Raw genomic sequence first — 19,805 nt, forward strand, 5'->3', positions numbered from 1 at the left:
AAGCTTCAGGGCCCCCAAAATGTAGGTCCATCACTGATAGCATTGAGATTCCTGCATTAGACGTTTATGTTGTGAACTGCCCTGAATCTATGGATGAAGGGGTGTGTATGTATACTAACTAACTAACTAACTAACTAACTAACTAACTAACTATCCAACCAAATAAAATAAAAAAATATTCTATATGCCTGAGGTCTTTTTTAAGATACACAGTTTTGCAGCAGAACCCATCTATATTATTATCACTGTCCACCTGCTAAAGTCATAAGAACATAGGAAAAGCTCTGCTAGACTGGACCAAAGGTTGCCCCCATGATACTATAAAGATTTTGAACCTGGAGAGAGCATGGTGGAGGTTCCCGCCTGCCTAGCTAAATAATTCTTTCCCATCACAGATTTACCTAAGTGTAAGTCTGTGTGCTTTTCAGGGGGGTTGAAGTAATAAATGTGTTATGGATAATAGTTTAAGGGGATGGAAGGATGTGCTCAAACAAGCACCAATAGATTGTGCCTTTCAAATATACCTACTTGAGACAAAATAGCTTTTGGAGGCAGCAAAGAATGTCAGCCAGTATGCTGATTTTTAAAAAAATCTAATAAGGATAAATTGTTTTGTAGAAATATTATGGACACTGTTGCTATTTTGTTTGCTGTAATCGTTTGAAAAACTAAAATGGTGCGTAGGGTATTAAGAGACTATAATGGACAATAGATGCTGGTGACTTGTTTTCCAGCTCAGTATGTGAACATGCTGGCTATGTAACTTGGCTTAATAAACCATAACTTGGCTTATTAAGACAAAATATGTATGAGCATTTTGACTGCACGCTCGGCCACTTTGCTCCTTCCTTTGCTGTGAACTGATTAACCTGGACATTAATTGTGGTCAAGGATGTTAAACTCAAATGATTTGGAGGGCAACCCCCCCCCCCGAAAATGCTTGGGAGCCACAGTATTCTCATAAATAAATGCAGGTCCCACCTTCCGAACACAATGCATTCCCAGGAAATAATTTGTTAAGTGAGCATTCACATAATGAGCTGATGAGCCATTATTTCTTATGGGAACATTTCTAATCCATGAGCCAACTAGCAAAAGAGAGGCAGAGGAAAAATCTGATTTGTCTAATGTCTCCTGCTCCCTGATTTGTCTGAATTATCCTGCTTGGTGATTTGTCCGTATCTTTCTCCTCACTCCCTCTCTCCATGGTTTTTGCCTAAAAATGGCAGCCCCTAGCCAGCAAAGCACAAAAAAGGAAGGAAGTGGGCAAACTCTGGCTGTTTGGATATCTGAATCAGCCATGCATGCAGCAAGGTTTCGGCATAATTCTTTGTGTTTGGATAAGCGAATTTTCGCATAATGAGCAGGTGGATTGTGGGACCTGTGTGTATTCTGAGTGAGGTGTGGTAGGATTGCATTGGGAATTCTAACTTCTTTATGTTTTCTATTTCTCATGTAGTTGGATCACACTCTGGATAGGTTCACATGCAAGAATGAACTCTGTGCCCACACCTTTACCCCATCCTCCTCCCTCTACACTTCCTTATCAATTGATTACTTGCAGATTGTTGGTAAACCAGTTGGCCATTGCATCCAAACTGGCAAACTATGGCATGTACCTACGTTGCAGAATGGGACTGTAAAATAGTATTTGATCTTAGGGTGTTACACTGATTTGCAAAGCAAGCACAAACCATAGTTTGCCAGCTTGGATGTAACTGCAAAATATGGTCTGTGGCAAATGGCATGGTCTGCAGAAGATGGAGCACAAAAGTGGAAGAGGGATAGGGAGTGTGAACAAGGGAGCAACTGAGTATAGGGTTTGCTCTTCTAGTGTCAAACCATAGTTTGGTGTTATATGTGAACTGAGTCTTTGCGAATGCAGTTGTATATTCCCCATTAACCCAATTTGAAGCAAAGTTTGAAGGACCAGATCACTTTTCTCTTTATAAATAAGAGCTTTTTCCAGATCTTCATGTGCATGTATTTTCTTGCCCATGTCAATCCGAGACAACGCATTACAAAAGCATTTCTGAATTATACCAGTGTACTTACGTAAGTCAAGAGATGGCATGAAAATCAACATTATGCAAGAATTTCCAAGTTCAGCAGGCTTGGTTGGAAGAACATGCTGCCTGCACATTTTCCTCCGATTAGTCAAATGAATCGTCAAAGTGACAATTGCATAAGATGTGGCTTTTTTTTCCAGTACAATCTTTCCTGCTTTTAAACCTGAAACATTCCAATTTTCCTTGCTCACTTCCTTTTTATATATATTAGGTCCTGTAACCGAAGTCAAAACAGATATCTATGTCACCAGTTTTGGACCTGTTTCTGATGTAGAGATGGTAGGTATCACTCGCTTTCTTTGATTTTGTAGGGTTGAGGTGGCGGTGAGGAAATGAACCCCAGTAATGAGTGAACGACTAATTCAGATGCCTTTGTGCACTGCTGTCAATCATGCAAAGTAGGGAAGATTAGCAGCAGCCTAATTTTCAGGCTATTTTTAGATGTGGCAGCCCTGATTCTGGTCCTCCCATGCAGGCTGGATTTAGACCAATGTGTGTGAGTTTTTTTGGTTTTTGTTTAAATCGCTTTCAGCAGATATACACCAGCTATGGAAATGATATAGCCAGTTCTTTGGAGAATAGTCACCCCAATATAGAATAATTCATAACCTTGTTGGATGCGAAGGACAACAATGGCAGGAACAGAGGCATTGGATACTGGCATCAAAGACTTAGTCTGAGCCATGGAAGTCTGAAGTCTGTGAACTGTACATATTAAGCAAAAGACGCCCATTTCCCTGAGTTGCCTCATTTTGCACGATTTATACTACTCCTTTAAGTCATGGGGAGGGGCAAGAAGCTAATGCAGAGCTATAAGGGTGTGCCCTCAGTTGCTACAAATCTTACTAATCTTCTGAGGTTTCATCAGGTATTGCCTGTTCTCATTCCAACAGTAAGGACTATAAATTCTCCCAATAGATAAACAAATACAGTGGTACCTTGGTTCTCAAACTTAATCTGTTCCGGAAGTCCGTTCCAAAACCAAAGCGTTCCAAAACCAAGGCGCGCTTTCCCATAGAAAGTAATGCAAAACGGATTAATCCATTCCAGACTTTTAAAAACAACCCCTAAAACAGCAATTTAACATGAATTTTACTATCTAAGGAGACCATCGATCCATAAAATGAAAGCAATAATCAATGTACTGTACTATAGAATAAATAAGAAAGTATTGTAGATTATAAAAATTAAAATTATATTTTGTTCTTACCTGCACTGATGATAGTCATTGTTTGGAGGGCGGGGGGGCTTTTATCCATTTCTGCAGTCACACAACCAATCAATCAATCAATCAATCAATGAGTAGATGAACTGGGTTCTACACAGTCACAAAAACAAATTAACTGAAAAAGCCTCAAAAACAAAATTGCAAAATAAATAGCAAAAACAAAAGCTTCAAGCTTAATCCGTTCCGGAAGTCTGTTTGACTTCCAAAATGTTCAAAAACCAAGGCGCAGCTTCTGATTGGTGCAGGCGCCCCAGAAACAACAGCCGACAGCTGCAATGGACACTCAACTTCCAAAAAATGTTCGAAAACTGGAATACTTACTTCTGGGTTTTCAGTGTTTGGGAACCAAGGCGTTTGAGTACCAAGGCATTTGAGAACCAAGGTACCACTGTAAATGCAAGCTGAGGTTCTCAGGTAGTTGAGTTTCACACCCAGTTCCATCTTCCACACATTTTCTCTCCTCCTGCTTGGAAGTCGCAGCAAATGCATAGTCGTGACGCTAGTCTATGCCTTGCTCTTGTTCAATCTGTGCATTTCCCAGTGCATGCTTTTCAAGTGCCCAGTGATTTCACAATTGGTTTGCTAAGGTTTCAGACCTAGTCACATTTATTTGGGACTTGATTTCAGCTGAAAATATCAACTTCGTGTGCATATCCTTTTCCATATGGACTTGCCCTCTCTGCTGAGGTTTGTACGCATTTGCTCTGGAGCCTCTTTGCTCTAGATGTCCATATGACCTTTGCAGTTCACATAGGGTTCTGCATTAAGCCATATGCATGCACCTATAGATCTTTATCTACACACACACACATTTTTTTAGTCCTGTGAACGCATTTATGAAGGCCATTGGAAAGATGTGTGTACATAAGTGGTGTCCAAATAAAGGGCTGCATGATCATTTTGTGACATGCTACTTCCCATTTGGATCATCCCATCTGTGTTTTATTTGTTGAAATTAGATAATATTCCTTTGATTTTGGCTGATATAATTAATCATGTGGCCCACTGCATATTTTAATTTGTCCATCTGTTTAAAAAAAATAGCGTGGACATGAAAACCATTAACATATGTTAATGAATTAATCATTCTGTTTCCAGTTCTGTGCTAGAGTACAAGTTTAATTGCGTGCTTCTTGCCATTCTATTAGATTATAGTAATTATTTTTGATTGATTTAATATGTATAGCAATTTATTTATATGAGTAATGTGGAAAATTAAAGTATTAAAGGAGTACATAGTTCTGTTTAATTGATAGAAATGTGTTTAGGGAGTTTACAGTTACCAGTGACTAATTTGTCCTTGAGGGATATTCATAGAAAGGATATGCTTATAAAACATATTAAGTTTGTGTCTCTTCCAAATTACTGTAGGAATACACGATGGATGTTTTCTTTCGTCAGACGTGGGTCGACAAAAGATTAAGATATGATGGTCCCATTGAAATTCTAAGACTTAACAACTTGATGGTTACCAAAGTGTGGACACCAGACACTTTCTTCCGGAATGGGAAAAAATCTGTCTCACATAATATGACAGCCCCAAATAAACTATTCAGAATCATGAGAAATGGTACCATCCTTTATACAATGAGGTAGTTGATTTATCTATCTTTCTGTTCTTTTATTTTACTTTGCGTGAGAGAGGGAACACATCATTCTGGGGCTAATTCCATTTTGTTCCTTATAGGCTCACCATAAGTGCTGAGTGCCCCATGAGATTGGTCGATTTCCCAATGGATGGTCACGCCTGTCCTCTGAAATTTGGGAGTTGTAAGTCACACAGACCTTCTCTACTTAACATTTTATGTATGAAACTGGTCAGATAATATCCAGAGCTGCATGGCTTAGGTCAATTGAAATTAATAGCAGGGAATATCACTGGACTGGTTGAGAAATGGCAGCTTAAAACAAGGGAGAAGGGAGTTGGGAAAAGTTCTGCTGTTTTGCTTCTTGGTGTTGGCTACTGTGTGGTACCCATCTCTGCCATTTCTCAAAGTTTTGTGTGTGTGTTAAAAACAACCACCCCTCAGTGTTTCTCTATCCCTGCTTTACTCAAAGTTGTGCGGCTATTTAAAACCACCATGTTCCTGTCAGTGTTTCTTCATCCCTGCCTTACTCAAACTTCTGCTATTGTTTAAAATAGCTGGTCCCCCCCTTTAAGTGTCTCTCCCTTCTCACTGTACTCAAAGCTCTCCCTCATCCATTTCTCGCCAGCTCATGTGACAGAGATAAAGGTTGTGGAGCCCTCTAATATTCCATAGTACAATGTATTTCGCTCCTGGTACCATATGTTTTCTTTAGTGTGAAGTTCCAGGGGCAATGTAGTAATTTAGAATATATATATATATTTCATTAACAAGAAGACACCCATATGTGTACAACACCCATCAACTGAACTTAAACTTCTCTAAGTGAACAAGTTCAATGGCAGACTTGCTTTTTAAATTCTGTTTCATCTTAAAGATCCAGTAACATATCTCACAATGGGGTGTGTGCACAAAGATGGCTGTGGGGGCGATCTGGGTGTAAAGAAGAGCTGAGAAAAGTGAGGAAGGGGGAGGAAATGGGGTGCAGGTAAAAATGGGGTGTTGCAAAAAAAAGAGGGGAAAGGGGGCAAGGGAATGGGAGAAGTGCCATTAAAAGAAATGCAGAATAGAATGGGGTGGTGATTTCACAACTGAATGGAAGGTGAAAATGAAGCTAATTGCTATGTGTGGCTTGAGGAAGATTCAGGAGTTTACCAATAGGGTAGTTTGTGTTCAAGAGGAAGTTGCACAGAAGGAGGGAGAGGAGAAGGAGGCATGGATATAGGGGTGAAAGTGAAAATGGCTGTAAAGTGGAGTCACTGCAGAATTGAAGAGAGAAACTGCTTCAGAAATTACAGGGAACCAGGCAGAGGGCCTTCTCGGTAGTGCCGCCCTCCCTGTGGAACGCCCTCCCACCAGATGTCAAAGAGAACAACAACTACCAGACTTTTAGAAGACATCTGAAGGCAGCCCTGTTTAGGGAAGCTTTTAATGTTTGATGCATTACAGTATTTTAATATTTTTTTGGAAGCCACCCAGAGTGGCTGGGGAAGCCCAGCCAGATGGGTGGGGTATAAATAATAAATTTTTATTATAAATTATTATAAATGGGGTTGGGAAGGTGAAAAATTAGCTTAGTAATTGTATGGGGTGGGAAGAGGAAGCTCTAGGGGTTAATATGGGGTGAATGGCAGTGGTGGGTCTGGCAAGCAGAGCTGAGCAGCGGTTCACTCCCTAGTAAAAAAAATAAAAATATAATTATTAAGGTGACTGGCTAATCAAAGTAAAAAAAAAACCTGAAGCGATCCAAAGGCCTGTTGGCATCCATAGGTCAAGACCCAACATTTTAATTGTATGTATTCCCCCCCCCCCAGATGCATATCCAAAGAGTGAAATGATTTATACCTGGACAAAAGGACCTAAGAATTCAGTGGAAGTTCCTGAAGAGTCTTCCAGTTTAGTTCAGTATGACCTGCTTGGGCATACAGCATCCACTGATACTGTTAAATCCATTACAGGTAAGAATCTAGTTGGTGATCATCAACTTAAGGGGTGGAGTTAGCAGTCTAATTTTGTTTTAGCCAAAGATGCTTTGGAAATCTGACGGTAGCCTAAGAGGCATAATAAGCATATGACAAATCCTAGACCATTTATCTCCAGGCTTACACTAAAGCAGATAGCCTGTTGCTGCATGCTGTTCTGTCTCTCTTCGGAAAGCAAAGTGAAAATGGTTGAAAATGCAAGATTGTAGCTACCGACATATTTTCATAGCCGTGCTGCTGGCAAGTGTTGATCTTTGTGATTTATCATGCTACAAATTGCATGCAGATTGTCGAACTAAATCCCTATTAGAATTGCTGCTGGAGCAAACACATTAAACATAACAGCTATTACTGCTGGGTTGTTTTTTAATTTTTAAAAAATATTTTTGTGTAGTGATAAAAAATAGCAACAGGCAGCAGTGTGAGAAGTGGCAGTGCTTAAGATCTGTGGGTGTTTTTGTTTTTCATTTTTTAAAAAATGATGGCTGTTGGTTGGTTATATGATTGTATTGCTAAACGCTCTATTGCTGGTGCAGTTTGAAACATGCTCTAGCAGAGATCACGACAGAATTAAGCAACAGAGGGAGCAGATGTAGGCGACAGATTTCCGAGTGTCGTTATTGATAGCAAGATGAAGCAATATTTTCCTAATGTATTGGATATTATCTGTAAGTGAGATATCGCTGATCTATAATGGAATATCAGGCCAAGATTCTTAGATTGCTCCTTAAGAAGGTGTCTCCATGATCTTGGTAAAAAATCTCAGTATGTACCGTATTTTTTGCTCTATAAGACGCACCAGACTACAAGACGCACCTAGTTTTTGGAGGAGGAAAACAAGAAAAAAAATATTCTGAATCTCAGAAGTCAGAACAGCAAGAGGGATCGCTGCACAGTGAAAGCAGCAATCCCTCTTGCTGTTCTGGCTTCTGGGATAGCTGCGCAGCCTCCATTCGCTCCATAAGACGCACACACATTTCCCCTTACTTTTTAGGAGGGAAAAAGTGAATCTTATAGAGCAAAAAATACGGTAATTATAAAACAACTAGATCCTGGAGTGTAATGGACTTCCCAGCAAGATACATTTCCTTCCAATTCTTTTAAAATTGAGTTTGAATAGCAGCCCAAATCCGAAATGATGGTTTCATACCAGAATTTCCACCAGAAGGCTCAGGTTGTTTATAGCTTTCCTTTAAGTGGGTGGGTGGTACGTGGGAGGAGAAGATGGGCGGAAGTGAGGCAATTAATTGAGCATTTTGATCATGCTTTGGGTTTTGGCAGGCAATTTCTTTTCACGGTGTGGAATGAAGAACATTGGTCTGGTTCTATCCTGCACACAGTTGCACTTTGGAACAGACCTGACCCATCATGGGCTTAATAAACCTCCTGTTCTTAATGCATGCCCTAGACTGGAGAAACAGGGATGGAAAAACAGTGACAGGCAGGTGGCCAGTGACAACACATCTGGTCAACTATGTTTGGCTCTGTAGACTAGGACATGAGCATGGGAGAAGGCATGCAAGCCTGCAATATGTTTGATAATCCTTAGCTCTTTACTGTCTTGGCTTTGAAACTCATTTGCTCTTGTGCAGCATTTTTTGGTAGGCCCTAAGCCTGACTCCAAGTAGGATGGAGAGCCAGCCCATTTCTTTTCAGATGGACCTATAACCACCTCACTTCATTTCCCCCCCTCCTGCTTTGAGCATTGGACTGGTCCCAAGGTCCCAAGCATACTTTCCATACAGCCACTATTATGGAAAATTTCCCATTGCAGGCCCCACTGAAATGAATGGGTACTCAACTACACAAGCCCAGGGAGGTGCTTTTGTGCTGTCCCCATTCATTTCAATGGGGTTTAAATGGGAGAACTTCACCTGGTGAATAACAACTATGCTTGGTATTCATTGCCTAAAAAAAATCAATGAAAGGAAGACATTTTCTTGGTGCATCTGTTGAAAATATAATCCTGAAGTAGTAATTATATGTTTTCCAGATGCTGCAGTATCAGAACAGACAGCTAATATTATACTTATTTTCCCCTCCCTCCAGCGTATACCTACATATCTTTATGGTACGTGAAAGTATGAGGGATGTCAAACAGTCCCTATTATTTCATGTTTTACATCCCACCTCCTGGATAGTATTTTAAGATCTACTTACTTTCCCTGGACTCAGTATGGCTTTTGTTTATTATTATATATCCTGTTCTTCCTATGTGGAGCTTGGAGTGACTCATGTGAGCTCCCACTGCTGTCTTAGCTAGGCTGAAACTTCTTTCACTGTAGTGAAACTTCATGTTTTCAGAGCCAAACGAACTGAATGCAATTTGAGTAGCTGGAGAATGTGTTAAAATAAATAAATAAATCTGGGTGTACTGAAAGTTTTTTTATTATTATTAAATATCATTTTTGGCTTTCCCCCCCTTTAAGGTGAATATGTCGTTATGACAGTACACTTCCACCTCAGACGAAAAATGGGTTATTTTATGATACAAACATACATCCCATGCATCATGACTGTGATCCTCTCCCAAGTTTCATTTTGGATCAATAAGGAGTCTGTTCCTGCCAGAACTGTTTTTGGTAAGTCTCACCACTGACTTTGTATGCCTTTTTAGTCTTCTTGAGGAGCCCAACTGATTTGAATGAGAGATTTGACCAAGTAAGGCGTATGCCCTCAGGCTCTGAATCTGTAATGTCAGCTTCGCTGATACAGGCCCCTTTCTCCTCCTGCCTTGGCGAGAGTGAATTGAAAAAGCAATTAGGAAAATCGATTACGCGATATTAGAATGAAGCACATTAAAATGCAATTTGAAAGAGGATGCTCCAATTGACACTGAAAGCAAGAGGAGACAAACGGCATGGAGGCAGCGCACAGGGAGCTGAGGGGGAAATCTGGGTTTCTGACAAAGGAGAGGAGAATACAGATACGGCTGAAGCAATTTTCTAAAGAAGTTATCTTTCTAAACCTCAGCATTGCCATGCATTGGAGAAGGATTAATCAAGTGGAGACCATTGAACCAAAAGACCTATTAAGCAGTACATTTCAGAGAGAGATGAATAAAAGAGGTTAAAATTAGGCCTGGCAGGGGCGGACTTTCCATCTGAAAGAGAAATCTGAATATGTATGTATTACTTAGCCCTCCTCCATTTCATCCCAGCAAGAAATCGCAGAAGAAAATTCCAGTGGCGCCTTTTCTTGTTGAGGCTGTAGAAAGGTAATAGGTTTTACAGAACTGAAAGTGCTTTGATATAGATCCATTTTTGCTTGGGGTGTGTAGATTTATCCCCACCTAATCCTATGTTGTCTCGGCTCAGACAGGTTCCCATAATAAATTAAAGCCTGATAAATAGGTTTTGTCAGAGATGACGTTGATGTTTCATTGATGTTTTTATGGCTCTGCTGTTGATTTTGTCCTTATATGTTGTACTCCACCTTGCTTGAATTTTACGAAAGCGCAGATTATTAAATTCATTAATAAATAAATACTGGCGGGATGGATTCAGAAATCCATATTAGGGCAATGCCTTTATTAGGCTAACCAAAAGGTCACAAAATTTTTTGAGTTGCCCTGAAATCCTAATATGAGTCGATCAGTGTTTCCCAAATGTGGGTCTCCAGCTGTTTTTGAACTACAGTTCCCATCATCCCTGACCACTGGTCCTGCTAGCTAGGGATGACGGGAGTTGTAGTCCAAAAAATGCTGGAGACACAAGTTCAGGAAACCCTGATTTAGAGGGTTGATTGGAGACTCTCCCTCACACACAGGCACCCCACACAAATGACCTGGGAGACAGGATTCTAAATTGGAGGAATTTTGGATTCTCCCCCCACCCCCATGGCTGACATGACTATCTTTAGTGGGATAGTATTTGTATGTGCACCCAGCAGGCAGGTGGTGATGTGTATGCTGTGATGGGCTGTGGTGGGTGGCTGTCAATTACAAAGGGGGTTTGGGGTTGGCTTACCCACACCAAGAGGAGCTCAGAAGGATGGAAAGGATCCATGGTAACTTAAATAATATTGTTGCCTTTGTTTTTGTTTTTTAAAGATATTTATTGAAGTTTTACAAAAACATAGGCTTACAAAATAGAAAAAAAGTCATATAGAAAGAAAAAGATACAAAAACGAGAGCATACAAAAATACATAAAAAAGAAAAAAGAAGAATAAAAATACGAAATACAAAAAACAAATAGATAAAAAAGAATTAAAAGCAAATCCGTTTTTTGTAACTTTAAACTCATTAGCTTGTTTCCTTGGCCTCCTCACACCTCCCCTTATTGTATTCCCATTTAAATAATCAAATCAGCAAATCCTTACCCTCTTTCGTTTATCTTAACTCTATATCTTAACATATTATAACTCTATATTTTCATCCGTTATCAATTCATTTTTGCATATTCTTATTAACTTTGTTGCTAATGCCACTTATTTTCAATCCAACATCATTTTAACATTCATTAATTTTACAGTGTTTCTGCAGATAGTCTTTAAATTTCTTCCAGTCTTCTTCCACCAACTCTTCTCCCAGGTCTCGGATTCTGCCAGTCATTTCCGCCAATTCCATATAATCCATCACCTTCATCTGCCACTCTTCCAGGGTGGGTAACTCTTGTGTCTTCCAATACTTTGCAATAAGTATTCTTGCTGCTGTTGTTGCATACATAAAGAAAGTTCTGTCCTTCTTTGGCACCAATTGGCCGACTATGCCCAGGAGAAAGGCCTCTGGTTTCTTCAGGAAGGTATATTTAAAAAATATTGTTGCCTTTGACCATCCTGTATAAGTAAGGCTGATGAGCATTTAGCAATGAGTTTACTGTACTGTGTGTGTTGCCAGAGAACTGTTTGTTGTAGGATGGGTGCTGCTCCTGCAGGCAAGCTTCTTCAGGTCCACAAAATGTCATCCAAATGCCAGCCTGTATTTTCCCCCTTATTTACCTAACAAGCCTAGAAGTGTCTACTTGGAAGTCCCACCTAACTCAGTGAGGCTTACTCCCAGGAAACCAGGTATTGCAGTTTTAATCTAGACTTACCCTTTCCATGGAAAATCCAATCAGTTAAAAAACCTTGTTGTTGTTTAGTTGTTTAGTCGTGACCGACTCTTCGTGACCCCGTGGACCAGAGCACACCAGCCACTCCTGTCTTCAACTGCCTCCTGCAGTTTGGTCAAACTCATGCTGGTAGCTTCGAGAACATTGTCCAACCATCTCGTCCTCTGTCGTCCCCTTCTCCTTGTGTCCTCAATCTTTCCCAACATCAGGGTCTTTTCCAGGGAGTCTTCTCTTCTCATGAGGTGGCCAAAGTATTGGAGCCTCAGCTTCACGATCTGTCCTTCCAGTGAGCACTCAGGGCTGATTTCCTTCAGAATGGATAGGTTTGATCTTCTTGCAGTCCATGAGACTCTCAAGAGTTTCCTCCAGCACCATAATTCAAAAGCATCAATTCTTCAGCGATCAGCCTTCTTTACGGTCCAGCTCTCACTTCCATACATCTCCACTGGGAAAACCATAGCTTTAACTATATGGACCTTTGTTGGCAAGGTGATGTCTGCTTTTAAAGATGCTGTCTAGGTTTGTCATCGCTTTTCCCCCAAGAAGCAGACATCTTTTAATTTCGTGACTGCTGTCACCATCTGCAGTGATCATGGAGCCCAAGAGAGTAAAATCTCTCACTGCCTCCATTTCTTCCCCTTCTATTTGCAAGGAGATGATGGGACCAAAAAACCTAGTTGCCAATAAACCATTGGTGGTATTAAGTCCCCATCTGAACGCACCCTGAAGTTTGTAGCAATAAACCTTCATTTGCTGGTCTTTGTGCTCAAAGGTGAAAATGCTTTAAAAAAATACTGTATAGTTTCCATGGATTTTTTTTCTAGCTAGCAGTCTTTCAGCAAGTTTGGAAAATTCCATCGTTCCAAGAAGTACAGTTCAGTGTTTCCTGCTTTGTTTGTTCTCTTTCCCATCAGAGGAGCTTCAGGCTCCCAGCGGCCTGCCTTTGTCTTGTTAGATTTGATTATATGAGAAGCAGGGTCTTGCGTAGCCCTTCAGATTACATTTCTCCATCTTCAAGCAGGCATGAAGAAGCTCTTTATATTTTTAATGTTTACAGAGACCCAGCAGCTTTTGTCTGGGTGAAAAGTTTTCAATGGGAAGCTCTTATAAGTACAGCTGATGCCAAGAGCCAGGGATAGCTAATGTGAGCCAGTTTCATGTAAAATAAACATGAACAATGGTTCAGGGTTTCATCATCCCCCTCCCTTGCAAAAAATGCTTATGAAACAGTGAGATGTTCTAGGTGTGAGACTAGAGGAAGGGCAAGGCCCAGCTAAGACATTTCTCTGTCTGAGGCAAATATTATGCTCCCCATGCCATTCCAATCACCAGAAGCAGACTAATCAAGTGTCTCTATTTTCCAGGGACAGTCCCAGATTTACAGAAGCCGTCTCGGTTTCTAATCTGATCCTGGAATGTTCCACTTTTCCTTAGACAGGGGTGCCCAAACCTTTTCCAAAAGGGCCAGATTTGATGAAGTGAACATGCATGAGGGCTGACCAAAGTTGTTGAGCTTTTTTTTGGATTGAAGTTGCTGAGCTTTTTAAAGGACATATACTGCCACAGTGGCCGGTGGGCTGGATTAGGCCCCCGAAACGGACTTTGGACACGCCTGCCTTAGGACATCCCTATTTTCATTGGAGAAATGTTGGACAGTATGGTTATGTGGCCCCAAGCCAATGAGATAAGTAACTATACAGCCTTCAGAGCCAGTGTGGTGTAGTGGTTAAGAGCGGTAGACTCGTAATCTGGGGAACCGGGTTCGCGTCTCCGCTCCTCCACATGCAGCTGCTGGGTGACCTTGGGCCAGTCACACTTCTTTGAAGTCTCTCAGCCCCACTTACCTCACAGAGTGTTTGTTGTGAGGGAGGAAGGGAAAGGAGAATGTTAGCCGCTTTGAGACTCCTTTGGGTAGTGATAAAGCGGGATATCAAATCCAAACTCTTCTTCTTCTTCTTCTTCAGAAGACATCTGAAGGCAGCCCTTTATAGGGAAGGGTTTTTTATGTTTAATGCTTTATTATGTTTTTATATGTGTTGGAAGCTGCCCAGAATGGCTGGGGCAACCCAGTCAGATGGGTGAGGTATAAATAATAAAATTATTATTATGGGATAGAATGTCCCTATTTTCATTGGAGAAATGTTGGAGGGTATGCTCTCTTTCCATATTCCCGGTTGAATCTCATTCCTGGTAGTCTTCCTGCAGAAAGATTTAACAGATAAAGAGCTTCCTTAAAAAGGACCAAGTGATAATCCTGCCATTTCCCCTCCAAGCAGCAAAGTGAATTGTTCCCATTAATACTGATGTCACTAGTTCTATTTGGATTACGCGAGGAATAAGAACAGTCACAGTTTAGGCTACAACATAAATATATTAGCATTCATATGCCAAGTAGGCAATCTGATACTCTCTTTAAAAAGACTTGAGTTTTTAATGAAATACACGATAGTATACTTAACAATTAAATATCCGGGGAGCACTTCTCTGCTGTGCTTCTGTGTATATACCCAGAGAGAATCAGAAGGATTAACAGTAGTCTTTTGTTATGTTTGGAATTACTATTTTAATCTGAAAGGCCCCTTCAAAATAAAATGTGTAAGTTCCCAAATAAAGGAATTGTCTTCCAGTAGGATACAATCCTTGTCTACATAATGCAACACAATTCCCCTCCCCTGCGCTTTCTGCCTGTGCTGCCCAACTCTCCAGCATGAGATCTGGAAAGTGGCTGCCTCCTGGAGGCTGCCAGAAGGGAAGCAACTCTTTGGGGTGATCCCTCATGGATCTGAGGCCAAGTCTCCAAACTTTTGCCCTGCTGGACACAGCAAGGAGAGCAGCAACTTGGGCATCGTGTTACAAAGGTTGGATGCCACTCCCAAACTCTACTAAGCTGTGGCAAGATTCCAAGAGGTTCCAGGAGCTCACCCAGGGTCTGTGTTCCCACGAGAGTTAGGATGTGTTGGAGACTTGCCGTGCCTTTAGAAATACAGTGGTACCTTGGGTTACATACGCTTCAGGTTACAGACACTTCAGGTTACAGACTCTGCTAACCCAGAAATAGTACCTCGGGTTAAGAACTTTGCTTCAGGATGAGAACAGAAATTGTGCTCCAGTGGCGCGGCAGCAGTGGGAGGACCCATTAGCTAAAGTGGTGCTTCAGGTTAAGAACAGTTTCAGTTTAAGAACGGACCTCTGGAACGAATTAAGTTCTTAACCCGAGGTACCACTGTATGGTTTAGTTACACATATTTACACCTTTAGTCAGCATGGTCAGCTCAAGAGGGGCTTGTCCCCCACAGCAGTACAGCACTGGAGTCCAAGGTATCTCACCCGGCCTGCCTTCAGCCAAGATCTCAGCTATCCCCAAGCCTCATGCCAAAGACCCCAACCTCTTCTTGTGACATCACACCCAGTTAGCATGGCAGCCTTCCAAATTCCATGTCTCTGTTCACACCTCAGGGCGGGAGGGGGGGGGGGGAGGACAGTTATCGTGCATTGCCAATGGTCCTCAGCGACCCTGCATTGTTTCTTAATGCCCCCAGTTTGGCCAGGTTGTTGATGTTGTCGACTGCTGAAACCTTGTATCCTATTTGCTGATGTAGTGCGCACCCCTTACAGTATCCGATCCTTATTTAATGAGGCATCTGGCCTGCCATTGTTAGAGGCACTAATCTTGAGTAAGGAAAGTTGCTCCGATATGAGAGTTTTCTACCCAAGATCCCTTGGGCTCAGCCTCATTTCAATGGACTGTAGTCTATAGTAATAATAATAATTTATTATTTATACCCCTCCCATCTGACTGGGTTTCTCCAGCCACTCTGGGCAGCTTCCAACAAAACACTAAACTGCAATAACCTATTAAACATTAAAAGCTTCCCTAAACAGGGCTGCCTTCAGATGTCTTCTAAAAGTTTGGGGGGACTTCCGGGTTGGCGCCATCGCCGAATGGCGGACTCCCTCCGAGCTCCGGAGGGAGTCTGCTCGGCAGGGGCTGGGTTCTACCGCACCGGCGATGCGGGGACCCTTAGAAACCACGGCCACGGAGGCCGTGGACATGGAGACTCGGCTTGCACCGTTAGCGCCCTCCCGACTCGTGAAGGAGCCTTTTTAAAGGCTACGGATCGGGTGCCGGGGAGAAGCGTGGTGCCTTGAGTTTTCTGCTTCCCCTGCTGAGCGAAGCCGCATGCCATCCGGCGGAGAGCGCTGACTTCTTCCATTGAAAATTCGGACTTTTCAACAACAACCCGTGAGTAAATTTGGAAATCGGGTTCAAAAGGAGGAAAAAAAATTTTTTTTTCGAATTGGATACGAGCGGGGGGGATCCAAAAAGGAAGTCAGTCCCCTCCCTATTGTAAACTTTCCAAAACAAGGACGGGGAAACCAAGACCCAAAAAGGCTTGCATTGCTGATAAAAATCCAAAATTTCACGATGGGGAACTACAAGAACTGTGCTGGAGGAGGAACTGGAGAAGGGAAACGCAACCCCCCCCCCTGGGAACCGGGGCGACTGAAGAGAGAGCCTGGTGAAAGGAGTCGGAGATTTTGACAGCTGTCAAAATAGCTGTCAAAGTCGAAAAGTGGAGTGGATTTTATTATGAGAACTTGGCTGGTTAAATTTGATACAATTTGCTACAACTTGTTAAAATTTGGATACAAAATGGCGAATATGGATAACAAATTGACTTTTGGATTAGAGGAAACAAAGTTACAACAATCCCCCTTGAGGAGCTTCGGGACATTACAAGGATCGGGAAAGTGGAAAAACACCAAATGGAACTTTACAGGACTGGTTATCTTCTGGGAAAGCTGCAAAACGGAAATAACATCTCGTCTTCAGGGTGTTTTCTTTTTTGTTTTTTTAAAGGAGACAATAGATTTTTCTATTGAAGAAAGGAAGGGACTGAACGTAAGGTTTTGCCCCTGAATAACAACCATCCCTGCAGACTTACCAAACTTTCGAACTACAACGTTTTAGCAGCGGAACAAAGGGAAATCAGACTACAACCTGGAAAGAACAATGGAGGGAGTTCTATTACAGTTTTATTAAAAACTGAAGTTAAAGTTTTGAAAAATAATGATAATAATAATAATTTTGATTTTCAAAAAAATTTATTTTTAATTTTAAAAAGAAAAAGCCAGCAAGGAGTTGGGGAAAAGTTGTGATTTATGGCCTTAAGAATTCCAGGCAGACACCAGGGGTTGATGGTCAGGGGGAAATTAAACCGGGGACAGGGGGGGGAGAACTAAAACTCCAAAGGCTTGCCAACTTGGTTATTTTTTGCTGAATTGGTCTATTAGTCATTATATTTTTTTTTTTTATTTTCTACCTTTTCTGTTTCTATTATCTGGGGTGCTTCTTTTATTAAAAAATGGAAATTGTGGAATGACATGGGGTGGGTCTTGGGGAAAGAACACTGGGTTTTTTTTTTTTCTTTTTTTATTGTAAAACAAATTAAGTTTCAATTTGGATGGGGAACTTGTTTGGCCAACAATATGAAAGGGGAATATGGTAGGGGTGGGGGAAGGGGGGAGTCCCGTAAAGTGATATTTTTTGTATTTTTGAAAAATTTTAATAAATATTATTAAAAAAAAAAAAATAAAAGTTTGGTAGTTATTTTTCTCTTTGACATCTGGTGGGAGGGCGTTCCACAGGGCGGGGGCCACTACTGAGAGGGTCCTCTGCCTGGTTCCCTGTAACTTGGCTTCTCGCAGCGAGGGAACCACTAGAAGGCCCTCGGAGCTGGACCTCAGTGTCCAGGCAGAATGATGGAGGTGGAGACGCTCCACCTTTAGGTATACTGGACCAAGGCCGTTTAGGGCTTTAAGGGTCAGCACCAACACTTCGAATTGTGCTTGGAAACGTACTGGGAGCCAGTGTAGGTCTTTTCAGTGTAGGTCTAGCAAATGTTGAGGTCACCTCCTCTCTGCTTCCCCATACTCTTGCTTTTGATGCTCCTCTTAATTTCTTTATTCTCTTCTGCATTGCAAGGCAGATGTGAATGTGCATACCAAACCCACGCTTCAGGTGATCCTGAATCCACATTAAACATGTTTTTAGATGTGCTGTCAGATGCCCAGAGTGGCTGGGGAAACCTAGCCAGATGGGCGGGGAATGAATGAATGAATGAATGAATGAATGAATAAATAAATAAATAAATAAATATAATAATTATGTCTCAAGTGTGCATTGTGACACAGATGCAGTTTTGAAAGTCTACAGTCTAAACACAAGCTTTCCATGCACAGCTTTCCTTTTGCTGGAATGAGCACATGTGCGCATGCACACACATGCACACAGCATTGCAGAACACAGAGAGCCTTTCCCCGAGGTGGTGATGCTCTGTACTAATTCAAGCTGCAGCCTCAGTCCAAGAGCTGTAAGTGGATTGTTCCATATCATTAGAGCTATATTACAGAACTGTCAGGAGGAACACTGTACTGCTGTATTTGATCACATACCGCTGTCTCCTTGGCTGCTTTATTAAAATGTATAGTCTCTCATGTTATTTTAAAGCAATATTGAGTTCATTCTTCCTCTCTGCCTTCTGGTGGAGAAAGAGAGAGAGAGCCATAAACAGAATTTGCAGTGGAATCACTGTCATTTAGAGCTCTGAGCTTCAGTGGAGCCTTTTAGGTTTGCAAAAAATAGGTTTTTGCCACACACACAACCTCCTTGGATAAAACACTTTAATTGCTATTGGGGTCAGGTAGACCACAACTAAGTAAGATTTTTAAAAAAGCAATAACAAGATGTATTGGACCAAGGGATTCAATCTGTGGTGGTATGTCTTTGAAAATACAATGGAAAATCATACAGCACATAGCACAACAGGTTTCAATTGCTAAAACAGGCGGAAAAATAATCAGTCGACTGGTCCACCAAGACCCTTATCAATTTCCAAGCATGAAAACTTTTTTGACCACAATCAGAGTTCTAAGCATTCTTTCACCGAAGTAATGACTCCATTTTAATGTAAAATTATGAATTTGTTTTCAGTGCTTATAATGAGTGCATGCAACTGTATCCAGATGATATTAGTGTGTGTGTGTAATGGCAGCCCCCATGTTAATTCCCGTGATGTCTCATGGATCCTGGCTATCTCTAGTAGCTAGGAATAAAAATATGGAATGGGTGAGGCCATAGTTTTAACTTCTGCATTAATCTAAAATAGTTATGGTGCTGTTAAAGGAGAGTTTTCACCACACTGGAGTAACTTAGACACTAACAGTCAGTGTGGCATTGTGGCTAGAAGAAGAAGAAGAAGCGTTTGGATTTGATATCCCGCTTTATCACTACCCGAAGGAGTCTCAAAGTGGCTAACATTCTCCTTTCCCTTCCTCCCCCACAACAAACACTCTGTGAGGTGAGGGGCTGAGAGAGATCAGAGAAGTGTGACTAGCCCAAGGTCACCCAGCAGCTGCATGTGGAGGAGTGGAGACGTGAACCCTGTTCACCAGATTATGAGACTACCACTCTTAACCACTACACCACACTGGCTCTCCAGTGAGTGCTGGACTAGTACCTGGGAGACTGAGGGTTCGAATCTGCCCTTGACCATGAAGCTCGTTGGGAGACCTCTCTGCCAAACCTACCTAGAAGCTTGACGGGTGACTTCTCATTGCCTCTCAGCCAAACCTACTTTGCAGGGCTGTTGTGGGGATTAACTGAGGAGAAGGAGAACCATGCATGCCACCTGGCTGGATGATGAAGAGTGGTAGGAGGCACCAGCTGGGAGACCCTCATGGGAAACCCCAGAGGAGGAAGGCTCAGAGCCAGGAAATTGATGGAGGCTGAGAGGCAGCAGAGTGGGAGGAGGGATTGGAGGCTGAGAGGCAGCAGGATATAGGGAGCAAGGAGAGTTGGTGACCGGGAACTGTTCTGACTCAGAGG

At 41.8% G+C, this 19,805-nt stretch overlaps 1 protein-coding gene across 1 annotated transcript in view; it reads left to right on the forward strand.

The window, feature by feature from the left end:
• GABRA4 (gamma-aminobutyric acid type A receptor subunit alpha4) overlaps positions 1 to 19,805 on the forward strand; it is a 65,985-nt gene that overhangs the window by 28,851 nt on the left and 17,329 nt on the right. Inside the window, exons 3-7 of the mRNA XM_083630496.1 lie at positions 2,281 to 2,348; positions 4,669 to 4,889; positions 4,985 to 5,067; positions 6,698 to 6,841; positions 9,295 to 9,447. Of these exons, the coding sequence (XP_083486622.1) occupies positions 2,281 to 2,348; positions 4,669 to 4,889; positions 4,985 to 5,067; positions 6,698 to 6,841; positions 9,295 to 9,447 (669 nt within the window). The remainder of the gene's footprint in view (positions 1 to 2,280; positions 2,349 to 4,668; positions 4,890 to 4,984; positions 5,068 to 6,697; positions 6,842 to 9,294; positions 9,448 to 19,805) is intronic.

Source organism: Podarcis filfolensis (assembly GCF_964270895.1).
Source record: "Podarcis filfolensis genome assembly, chromosome: 9".
Taxonomy (NCBI): domain Eukaryota; kingdom Metazoa; phylum Chordata; class Lepidosauria; order Squamata; family Lacertidae; genus Podarcis; species Podarcis filfolensis.